The 12,443-nt window shown below is 38.4% G+C and overlaps 1 protein-coding gene across 2 annotated transcripts in view; it reads right to left on the minus strand.

Moving 5' to 3' along the window:
• The window catches only part of gabbr1b (gamma-aminobutyric acid (GABA) B receptor, 1b), a 148,810-nt gene that overhangs the window by 39,308 nt on the left and 97,059 nt on the right, over nt 1–12,443 (minus strand). For both annotated transcript variants that reach the window (XM_051955127.1, XM_051955126.1), the window contains 3 exons: nt 11,108–11,209; nt 5,377–5,442; nt 3,687–3,878 (listed from right to left, as the gene is read on the minus strand). In XM_051955127.1, the coding sequence (XP_051811087.1) occupies nt 3,687–3,878; nt 5,377–5,442; nt 11,108–11,209 (360 nt within the window). The remainder of the gene's footprint in view (nt 1–3,686; nt 3,879–5,376; nt 5,443–11,107; nt 11,210–12,443) is intronic.

Consider the following 12,443-nt stretch of genomic DNA (forward strand, 5'->3'; position numbering starts at 1 on the left):
GCGCCGGCGCGCGCCACGGCGCTGGAGATTCGCTTCCTCGCAGGCTGACAGGCAGGTAGGCACACTGCGAGAGAGCACTCGAACAGAAAGAAAATGCCAAAATGCAAATGTCATTTCACTGATGAAATGCGAAAAAAGTACCCCTGTTTTCGTCCGGGTCGTGTCAAATGGGAGGCAGAATGTACAGTCCGCAAAGCTGGGACTTATGTCTCTGTGGCTAATAAGAAAAGGAAAAAGAAGGAAAAAAGGACTGTTGACTTGAGGCATTATTTCTATATTTTTTTCATTTGCCATTAGACACATTATTTTGAAGAATGGGCTACCTGAACATTGAAAAATAGGCTACCTGTCTTTTTTCTTTTTGTTTAATATTTTGAGGCATTATTCTATTTTTACATAATTGATAATTGGAAGGTTATTTTGAAGAATGGTACTCTACCTCACTTTTCTTAACTAAGGTGTAAGTGTCAGACTTAAGAGAGATGATTATTTCTTATTTTGTTAAACATCTGAATACATGTGTTCCTACACAACTTGAGTCAATAACTATTAAAGACTAGAGCATGCCATGTTTGTATGTGACTGATTATATAGTTTAGGAGAATTGCTTTAATGAATATATTATTTATAAAGCAACTGTTTGTGAGTGTTTTGGGCTATTTTTCTGTATATCCAGGTAAAGTGTTCTTTTCTGGGGAATTCAGAATATCTGTTTAACTGAGTTCGAAGGTTCGAAGCACAGAAAGCCCCCTGACCCACAGAAAACCCCTAAAAAGGGGGGGGGACTGAAAATTTTTCGCGCACGAGCTGGAAGTGTGTCCTCTTTTCAGAGAAACAGAATATGGTCACCCTAGCTAACCATCAAGATACTGTGCAGCCCCTCAGGATCCATATTCATAATCATCTTCATTATTTGTTGCATCTATTTCATCACAAGTTACAACTTAAAGTAAGACAGCTGCGAAGTCTTAAGTGTGTTCTAAATTTTGAGTGGTAAAAAGCCACTTGCACCTGTGGTCCTAACAGTTTCATCCATCCATTATCTATACACCATTTTATTCTCTGTAGTGTCCCAGGGGAGCTGGAGTCTATACCAGCTGATTTATGGTAAAGGGAGAATCTGTAAACCACTTTTTAGCTGAGAGTCAGTAGTGTCAGTGCACTACAGTTCCACTCTAACATGGTAGTGTGGTATTGCTATTATCTTTGATTTTATTTTGGGAGCTTCAGGATATACTGCTGCTCGAACATACTGATAGTGAACACCATTTCTTGGTTGTCATAAAATATAAATAATATAAATACCTACCATCTGTGATGTTGTGAGAAACTGTGTTTCACCACTGTGCTGTTTGTTTCTTTAGCAGCATGTGTAATGATGAAAAAAGAGGCGTGAAATGTATGTATCATAGTTATGCTTCCCGAACAATTTTAGACTTGCAATGAGATTCCTCTGGTGACACTCTGAAGACAAAATGTCACAAAATCCATAAGGCCATAAAATTTAATAATGTTTGCATTTTTAAAAAATATATTTTATTCCCTTTTACACTTGTTTTCTTTGATTGCACATGGCTGCAAATTTCAAAATTTTAAAGAACTAATTTCCACTTGCATGCTGGTAATACATAGCTGAAAGTAACCTTTTACAACTAGGGATACTGTAAATGTGGGATGACTCCTAATTTCTCTGCCTGACATCAAGAGCTGAATGGTGTACAACGTCCTAACAGTCTTGCTACATTGCAGACCTGATTTGCCATTTAAGTCATTTAACTCAATCCATATTAGCCGCTTTCCCCCAGTCCAGTGAAAGTGTAGCTACTAGACGCTCGATGAACTGCTGTGATTCCATCTTTGTGATGACTTGTGTGACTTTCTTTATTAGATGGTTTTGCTTATAACCTCTGATACTATTGTCATTAATACGGGTGACTTTTTTCACATTACCCAAGGTGACCAAGCCTTTTCTGTCCATGTCCCTTAGCTTTTAAAGCCTTTGCATCAAATCTCAAGCTAATCAATTTTAGCGTACATTTAAAATGTCTTCATAAAACTCACAAATGCAGACACTATAACTCTACTATACACCACAATGAATAAACTGAGATCATTGTAATAAAACTTACAAGCAGTTCAACAGAAAATGGCAGAGAAAACTAATTATAACCAAAATTGGACAAAAGTGAGCACAACACACTACAGGAAATGCCAGACTAAAACAGGAAATATATAAAACAAGTATACAGTCATGGAAAAAATGATTAGACCACCCTTGTTTTCTTCAGTCGTGTTCCTAAGTCGTGTTCATTTCAATGCCTGGTAACGTATATTACTTGAAGAATACATGACAAAAAATGCAGCTGATTACATAATATTTTATGTCCTATTTGACATGCTTAAACTTAATTGTATTCCCAGGGTATATAAGAGGTCATTTCATGTCATAAGCAGCACTGCACATGCAAAGGCCTAGGGTGGATTCCTGCTTACATTCAATCTATAGTACAGCTTAGAAGTTATCAGCTCTCACATAATGCCTAAAACAAAAGAATTATGTGAAGCCACAAAGGCAGCCATCTTGGCACTGCTGGAAATTGGCATGAAGATCTCCAAGACAGCTGTTCATTACATCAAGAAAAAACAAGCCCAACATGGTACTACCAAATTGCTAGCTGGTTGCAGCAGGAAACGTTGTTCTACCCCCACGAGATGACCGTTCCTGTGTTCCTGTGTTAGGAATTGTCATCAGACCTTGGGACCTCAAAAATGAGTGGGAACTGTGGAGAAATGGGACATGTTCGGCAAGGACAGTTCAAAATGGACTTCTTGAAGCGAGTCTGAAGTCACAAGGCATTGAAGAAGCCCTCCATCGATGGAAAGCAGAGGAACGCTAGTACTGGGCATTAAAATGAACAAGAAATTGAAGAAAACAAGGGTGGTATAACAATTTTTTCCATGATTATATGTATAAGTCTATGGGGCTGACCCATTCCAACCTTACCAGACTCTTAACTGGTACAAAGAAAACAGCACATTACTCTGGATCTGGCTCATTCTTTCCTGCTCCTAGTTCAATTCATCACATTTATTCAACTCAATTTCTATCTGAAAACCAGAGGCGACTGGGCAAATTTGGGAATTCTAATCCTATGTCTCTACTGAAAAGCAATTTGGCACAATGTCTGCTGTTTTAATGTGTTATATAAATAACAGTAACTTCATTTAACTGTGAAGTAAAATGTGGTCGCTCCAATATATGATCATCACGTCTCCAAACACTCTTTTGAATCTTGCTTTTCATTTAAAAAAACTCATTCAAATAGGATTTAGCATAACTAGTTGGCAAAGTAGCTTCGTTTGCATCAGTAATCTTTTAAACAAATCAGTTTTCAGTAGTTTCTGATAAGGTATGGTAACTGTAAATGACAAATCCTAAGCATTATATTCCAAGAATGTATTCTTGGGATAAAGGTTTTTCCACAATATTTTTATTTTTCATTTTTAATGATCTATAAAAGAACCTACTCTGCAACAGATACAAAGCGGTGTTAATTTAGCTAGTGCAACTAAATATAAAAAAGGCCTTTGTGCTTTCATTGAAGATCCACCACAGCCTCTGCAGCTGCAGATGATTCTCTGGAGCACCAGTGATAAGCCACATTAGGAGACAACATATGTCTTACCAGCTTGGAGGCTCCTCGCACTGTCTCTGGGTTGAGCATGACAATCTCAGTGGTCACATGGCCCTCCACAGCCTCTGTCATCTGTTCCACGGTACAGTTGATGGATGCATCCTTGATCTTAAACCAGTTATCTGCGTACCAGCCAATTAGGAACCAGACGTATTTTTTCCCATACAGCTTCTCTTTGTACACCTACAGACAGACAGTTAAGCAATGACACCAGGAAGAGAAATTTAACGCCATGACTGTGTAAGAACACAATATTGTGTATGTGACAAATTACTGGATTCATTTTTGACTGACATAAAGACATGTTGATTTGTTTGTTTTTACATTTTGATAGTGAGATCAAAATGCAGCTGTGGTAAGCTGCGCTAATTTTTTTTATGTTCTACTATGACAGTGATATGTGAGATATCACATGTAATAGATTTGATAGTTTAGGACCCTTAGGCCTTGTAGTTTACTGTAGGTCATAATTTATTTGAAGTAATATCACTAATAGATTAGTTTTGTTTGCAATGTGAGTGGTTTTGAGATATTGAGCTTTTTTCATTTAGCCTAAATTTAAAAAAAAAAGATTGACATACAGTCAAGCAAATTTACATTTTTTATTTTTAATTTACAATTTACCAGGCACCGTTAAGATATGTAGAGCATGTAATATTATCATTTTAATATTGCATGTTTCATGTTTTGTTTTGTTCTTTGTTTAGATCAGGTGGATTTCAGAATGAAGCTTCCACTATTACGAGCATTTTTTTTTCTTGGAATAACAAAGTTCTATCATAATCAACAATGACTGAAATTAAAGGTTTTTGGAAAAAAAAGCTGATGTTTTACGAATTTAAGTCTATAAATGCATTTTTACTACACAACCCTGACCACAAGTAACGCTGCAGTAATAGTTTTTTAAGAGCGATCCTTGGAGCTTGAATAAGAAGCATTTGGATTTTTCTTTTGGGATCTTCAAGACATTTTATCTTTCAGCTACAAGGCTTCTTCAATTCTGAAGGATTACTATGACCAGGATGACTGAGAATCAGCATGGACATATTTATTATAGTGGTTCCCCATTTTGCTTGTTTGTTTTGTCCATGTTTACAAAAAATCCTCAGGGAACCTTGTGCTGTTTTCAAGAAGTTATGATTTAAGATATCTTTGGACAGAGACAACAATTAACAGTAATTCACTAAAAGTGAGGAGTGTGTAAGAGTTCAGATCAGTAAAATGTTTCACTAGAAAATTAGAGACCTGCCTTTTTGTGAGATTCTTAATTGGAAACATTTACATGACCTCTGTAACTATTTTTGATCTCAAGCATGAAAGCTAAATGGATGAATCATTTTTTAAAATAACTTGTTCACTATTTCTTCAATAAAATCATCCACTTCATCTTTTAAGTTCCTTAACATTCCTCTTTCAAATGCAATGAGCTAGACAGCACCGATAGCAGAGATTTCCATTCACATGTTATACACATAAATGCATAAAACTAAAAAATAAAACACTACAAAATCTTAACCTGTCAGAAAGAGGGAACAGCACATTTCATTGATTGTGAGGACACCAAATTATAGCAATGAAACTGAGTTCACTGGAAATCTTTCATAAAAGGACTTGCATTCCGGTACTTGTTATGTGTAACTGATACTTTGTATGAATGAATGTGAATAGGAGAAGGCAGTACCTCACAAAAGACCTTCCTGGCCTCCGTCTCATAGAACAGCCCAACAATAATTCTGGCATCTTGACGCTTAGAGGTATAAAAGAAAAAGGACAAAATCACACATGGGAATAAAAAGCACAAGTTAAAGCCCTGCAGTGTGGTATGGGAGCCAACCCTGCACCACACAGCAGTGGAGTTCCTCTCCAATGGGTTACATTCATGCTGTTACCATGGTTTCTTCTAAAGTGGTCAATTAATCTTGCATGCCAAAACTAGGTCAGCATGCTGAGCAAGGTCATTGTAAGATGTGTATGTGTGTCAGAAAGAAAGAATCTCAGGCAACACAAAAGTTGAGGAAGAAGAGGAAGGAAGGGTGTAGGTGGTAACTAAGTACAAAATAGATAAAGGCTCAGTATGCCATGCTTCTCCTAAACAATGTGCAGACATTTGTGACCCCTCATCAGTCATACTTAAAACAAAAAACTAACTACAATTATTACCTCACAGTTGTATTTCTCCATCAACCATAACATTTGGAGTTTACATCCATGTCTGTCCAAACTAATACAAAATATTAAGTGAACACTACAAAAGACATTTAATTAAAGGTACTAGGTGTGTTTTGTGGCAAAATTGGCATTATTACTGTACTGGTATGTGTGACTTCAGTGAATAATTTGAAAAACATCCAGTCTTCTTTGGAGGCTATGGATGCTGCTATAAAGAACTTATAAAGTCTAAAAGGTGGATGCTTCACACACACCTTCAACTTGGCAGCATCAAAGATCTGTGCAATCATTATAGTTTCAAGTTTGGCATCCAAGATTAGTGTCACTGTAATTCGGTCTTGACCAAACTAAAATATGTCAAATATGGTCCCAGTCTCCCCATGTGGTCTCAAGTCATGGCACTGATTAATGAAAAGTGTTTTTGTTGACAAACAGAAAAGTTTTCTGAACTGCTGGCTTTTTGAATATTAAATGTCCTCATTGCATTTTTTTTATCCTATTCTCATAATTAGCATTTGATGTTTTTGAGTTATGTTCAAAATTGAGTTTCACAGTGACCCTTGGTCTTTGACAACCAAATTCTAATCAGTTAATCTTGAGTCCATGTCATCATACCTGAGGTACTGTTTATGAGAATTCAGATTAATGTAGCTTCGTTCAGAGTTCCCTTGTGTTGCTGCTAGTGGCTGAACATCAGAACTGAGTCTTATGTTTTTGTGTAGTATTCCAGCAACAACACATTATTTCATGTCTAAATGTTGTACAGAAATTGCGTCAGGATGAAGAAAATCTAGTGTAGTGTAAAGATTGAAGGAAACGGTTATAGTGAGGTTGTTATATTTTGCACCATTGTGCATGCACAAAGACTAAAACAAACACCTACACTTAATGACTATCAACCAAACTACACTGTAACCAAGTAAGTGATAGGAGTTGAAATATAAATAATTCTTGTCACCAGTGGTTCTTTATCTATATTGTCCCAAGTGTAACAACCAATTTACCTTCCATAATCAACAGATGTATTTCAAAACCCTTCCGAAAAACCAGTGCCTTTCTCAGAACCAATTAATGTCTGTTTGAGATAAGGTCAGTTTTCCTCTCTTGTTCAGCAGAGCATAAGGGGCACACAGCACAGTTAGAAATCAAAGGACAGCATTTAAAAAAGGACAAATTACTTTGTAGGTATTTCAGTGGATGGATTACATGTAGCAATGACAGCAAGCATCTACAACATTTTAAGAAGATCAGTGACAGGCAGAGACTCAGGTTTCTGTTGGAGCGAGGACTATCATAATCCAAGCAGCTAGAATCCAACAGTGCGTCAGTGAATTTGTGCTGCACTTTCCCATCTCTAGCAACAGATACATGCAGTTGCTATGCTGCAGTGACTTTCTGGGTCGCCTGTGGTTTGAGTTGGCTACCAAAGCCAGTGCAGAGGGATAGACTTCACTGATAATAACAACCAGACAAAGCAAGACAAAGATGTGTCCTAAATAAATGTCAGTCTTCAAAAAGTTGCCAGAGAATTGTTCAGTCCACTTAAGTATAAACTAGTCTCTGATGAGGCATGAATGGGGTACAACATTTATCAGCTGCCAATAGTCCCATTTATGCTGATGTTCTTTTGTTCATTGCTAAAGTATTGTCAGTGTACTTCCTGTCAAGTGAGAGATATTACAGTGAAGTGTGTAAAAGTGGCAATTTTCACAAACAGCAATGTTGAACCATCTGGAATCATATTTCCTACAAAAATATTTCTTAAAAAAAAGACAAAGTGTTTTCAGTAGAGAGGCAAATATGTTCACTGCCATTGAAAAGTTTGAGGTCACTTAGGCTACGTTCACACTGCAGGCTCAAGTGACCCAAATCCGATTTTTTTTGCCCCTATGCGACCTGTATCTGACCTTTTCGTGACAGTCTGAACGACACAGATCCGATTTTTTCAAATGCGACCCAGGCCACTTGGATATGTGGTCCTAATTCCGATACGTATCGGGTCTTTTGCCATGCGACTTCAGTCTGAATGGCCAGGTCACATTTATCTGACCTATACGTCATTGGTACACGACAAATGTCACTATTCTGCGTTCAAGCAAAACACGTCTTTGGGCTGTGTGTCTTGCCGTGAGAGTGTTAAAAAGAAGCGCTCACATATGTAGGTAAAGGTCGCCCTTGTCATTCGAAAATTCTGAATGAAGTCCACATCTGTGAAGCCTCTAATATCACTATCCCACCACTCCTGGCTGCGACTCCGCACCCACACAGTTCTCTGGACAGACGTTGCTGCCACTGCCCCACAAAACCCCAGGGCCAAAATCCTGGCTCTCTTCCTTCTTGATCTTCTCCTTAAAACGATTAAGTTATAAATATAAATATGCTGGCTCCGGTTGGACAACAACTTTAAAATGGCCAGACATGCTCCACTGTTAGCGTCCATGTTTACTTCCATAAACACTGAACACACTCTCTGCGTGTCATTGTGTCCTCTTCTGTGCATGCGGGACACTTTTGGGTCGTGTGAGGTTCACACAGGAGATCACATACGAGTCGCATTTAATTGGAAATGTGAACGAACTGGCAAAAAAATCGGAATTGAGCATTAAGCCCTGCAGTCTGAACATAGCCTTAGAAATGTCCTTATTTTTGAAAGAAAGGCAGTTTGTTCAATGAAGATAACATTAAATTAATCAGAAATACAGTCTAGACATTCCTAATGTGGTAAATGACTATTCTATATGGAAACGGCTGATTATATCAGTATAAAATATACAAGCTGATGGGGGTTTGGAAGAGAGATCATATTTCTCCTATACTTGCTTCTCTTCACAGGACTCCTGTGAAATCCAGAACAGAATTTAAAATCCTTCTCCTGACATACAGAGCTCTTAAGGACCAATCTCCATCATATCTTCAAGACCTTATAATACCATATTATCCTGGCAGAACTCTTCGTTCTCAGACTGCAGGCTTACTTGTAGTTCCCAGAATTTCTGAAAGTAGAATGAGAGGCAGAACCTTCGTTTATCAGGCACCTCTCCTGTGGAACCAGCTCCCAGTTTGGGTTCGGGAGGTGAACACCCTCTCTACTTATAAGAAAAGGCTTAAAACATTCCATTTTGACAAAGCATACAGTTAGGGCTGACTCAAGTGGCCCTGCGGGGGTCAGCTAGCCTAGCCGCGCTAGACAACCCACGGCAACAAATTTAATTCTCTGCCAGGGTGGGTCTAGTTACCCTCCATAAGGCTCGAGGTTGGATGCTCCTAAAACTGGCTGGACGAATCACCATGAAGTGTAGAGTCAGAAGGCGGGCGTAACTAAGTGACGACAGAGGCGCAACGATTCTGACAGAAACAACCAGAAACAACTAGCCTAGCCATACTAGACAACCCACGGCAACGAATTTAATTCTCTGCCAGGGTCGACAACAAATACGACAACAGTCGTTGAGCTCCATTAGCACCGACTGAATAATCTTTCTGTTAACATGTCTGTAATATACTTGAGCTTCACCCATTGACTGTATAAATATGGCTTTACCGAACTACCACATCCTCTGATTTCCGGCGCTCTAGGAGCCTATTCGTTGCCCTGATTGGTTGTATACCTACCCAATTGCTGCAAAGTGATTTGATAGACAACCTTTTAGCCCGCCTCCCTCCCTGTCGAGCGTGCCTAGACCCTTGTGTCTTCAGAGCATGGGTCTAGCGCGGCTAGGCTAGGGGTCAGCTGGAGTCCACATGTATTTGACACAAATGACTTCTTCGACGTTCCTTAGTTGCTCCGAGTTATGCTACTATAGGGCTTGGCTGCTGGGTGACCTCTCTTGATGCACTAAGCCCTTCTCTCATTACCTATGTATTCACTATATTTACCATTATTGCACTGCATTCACTTTGTGTCTCCCTGTGTCCTTTCTCTAGGTGTCCCTGGTCCCAGAGCTGCATGCTTATGATCTGTGGTCACTGTCCTACCAACTGGCTTAGTCTCCACCATGTCCACTGTGGGATGCTGCTGCTGTCTTTCCTCCAGTCCACTGCTTCCCACTGCCATTTCCACCGATCTATTCTGCGTCGCCTTCACTGTACTCGGTATGCTCATCTACACACTTTGCATCTTACTACCAGCCATACTGAAAATATCTACGTAGGGGTACAAAGGCCCATTACCAACAACCATCATTCCTGTGTTCTAATGGTCCATTGTGTAAGCTAATCATGTTGAAAGGCTAATTAATGATTCGAAAACCCTTGTGTAATTATATTAGCATATGAAAAAAATGTGTGTTTTCATGAAAACATGAAATTGGCTGAATGACCCCAAACTTTTGAACAGTAGTGTATGTATGTACGTTGTTGGAAAAGTGTACATTAAAACACATTCATTATAATAAGTAAATGGGGAAGAAAAATTAAGTTTGAATTGACAGCAAATAATATAAGAGCAGAAGAGCTAAACTATGATCACATATATTTGTCTCTCTTTTATCTCTCCCAAGTTGAAGTATTGAAGGACTTAGTCACTATTTGAGAATATAGAATGTATATGATGTACTTCCTTTCTAAAAAAGTAAGTTTCCAAAAAGTTTATGGTAATAAAGTTTACTGAGTTGATATGAAACTGTACTGTATTTGCTGCAGCAAGCATGGGAAGTCTCACTGTCAGCGATCATAAGTGAACATAAGCCACCAGAAAAGTCATCTACTCCCCAAACACTGCATGGATTAAGAAGTCTACAGATGTAAAGCTCACATGCAATAAACACTAGTATGAAGACAGTGACAGAAACAATTTCCAAGTACAAAAACTTTAACGCAAATCAATACAAAAACATCAGTCATGTAAATCGCAGTGCTGTCACAGACTACAGAGTGTACAGTGTACATCTGGTATAGACCTGCCTTATATCTTTATTTGTTTAGAGAGCTGCTGCTCATTTGTGCAGTGAGAGCTGTTATTTTTTGTGGAAATTTTTAAGTTACTTAACACCCTAACATTTTTGTTTTAAATTTCTGCTTAAAAAAGACCTAAATTCAGTCAGTAACAGCTCCACAAATTTAAGGCCAAAATTACCAACACTGGGCTTTATGGATCAGAGACGTGTGGGAGAATTTTGGCATCATCTGTAATTTGTGGGCTATCCAAGAATCCAGGAGCTCTCTAAGTTGAACTGTTCAGATATGCCCTGACTGACTGGTGTTCAGCATCCTGGTGTGTGTAAGAATAGGTGGTGTACTGGTACCTTGAGGTTTTTGACAGCCACAGCAGGGTCGGTGAGGAAACTCTGACGTACGCTGATTTCAATCCCTGCTTCCCTCACCCTTTCCTCTAGATCATCCAATGTCTGTGAAACACAGAGGCACACAGAATAATGAGGATGCAGAAGATGACAGATAGACAGAGACAGCAACCAAAATAGGAATGAGAGAGGTAATGCAAGGATAAATTACAGAAAGAAATGTGGGGAACAGTAGAAAGCAATTGAAGTAGCACCAAAGGACAGAAGGGGAAGAAGAGTGTAATTTTGAAAGATAATGATGGGCGATGGCATCAATGACAAGATTAAACAGTAGGTGACAAGAGTAAATGAGAAAAATACCAAAAGTAGACATGATAGGAGATGAGGAAGATAAGAGAAAGAAGGGATATAACAAATGAAAATAAAAATGTATAAATGTATCCCCTTATCACATCACTTTGTGACAGATTTCTCATTTCTGGAGGGACAGTTGTCATTAGTTTTCTTCTGTCGAGGGAAATATCTGTTGATGAAGATCTTATTGCTTTACAGCCTGTACTGTTTTGGAAGTTCTCAGTCATGAACAATAGTTTACATATACTTGTAAAGACCATATCACAGCATTCTTGAATTTCTGTGATGTCTGGTTATACTTTTACTGATTTTGTCTGGAAATGTTCAGCCGAACCCAGGGCCTACCACCTTCATGCAATGTCTCTCAATTCCATCAGATTTTAAAAGCAGAACAGATCATGGTTTTATACATTTAAATGTTATAAGTCTTGTCCCCAAGATGGACATGATCAGAATCTGGGCAAATACAGCAAATGCTGACATAATGATTCTATCAGAAGCTTGACTTATGAAATCCAAAACAGATTATTCAATTTGTATTGACGGTTAAAAGATAGGGTAGGTAAAGGAGAAGGGGTCGCCATGTATGTCATATCAAAGTTCATTAGCTCAGTTTCCTTGTCAGTCACTAAAGCTAAAAAGTTTGAAATCCTGGCCATCAAAGTGGGTGTGTCAAAGGATTCTCGTATCACAGTGGTTGACTGTTACAGACCCCAATCCGCATCAAAAGATGCTTTCAAATCCATATCAGATATTTTAAATGATTTAAATGATTGTGATTTCATCCTTACGGGTCATTGAAATTTAGACTGACTCTCCTTGACCTCAGCTGATTTGAAAGAATTGTATGACTCTTCGAATCTTGTGCAACTTATTAATGCACCAACAAGGCCAAATCTTAAATCAGTAAATAAATCTACCCTGCTTGACCTAATTATAACAAATCCTCTCATAAATACTCCTCAATTGGCATATTTTGAAATGA

Source organism: Acanthochromis polyacanthus, chromosome 11 (assembly GCF_021347895.1).
Source record: "Acanthochromis polyacanthus isolate Apoly-LR-REF ecotype Palm Island chromosome 11, KAUST_Apoly_ChrSc, whole genome shotgun sequence".
Classification (NCBI taxonomy): domain Eukaryota; kingdom Metazoa; phylum Chordata; class Actinopteri; family Pomacentridae; genus Acanthochromis; species Acanthochromis polyacanthus.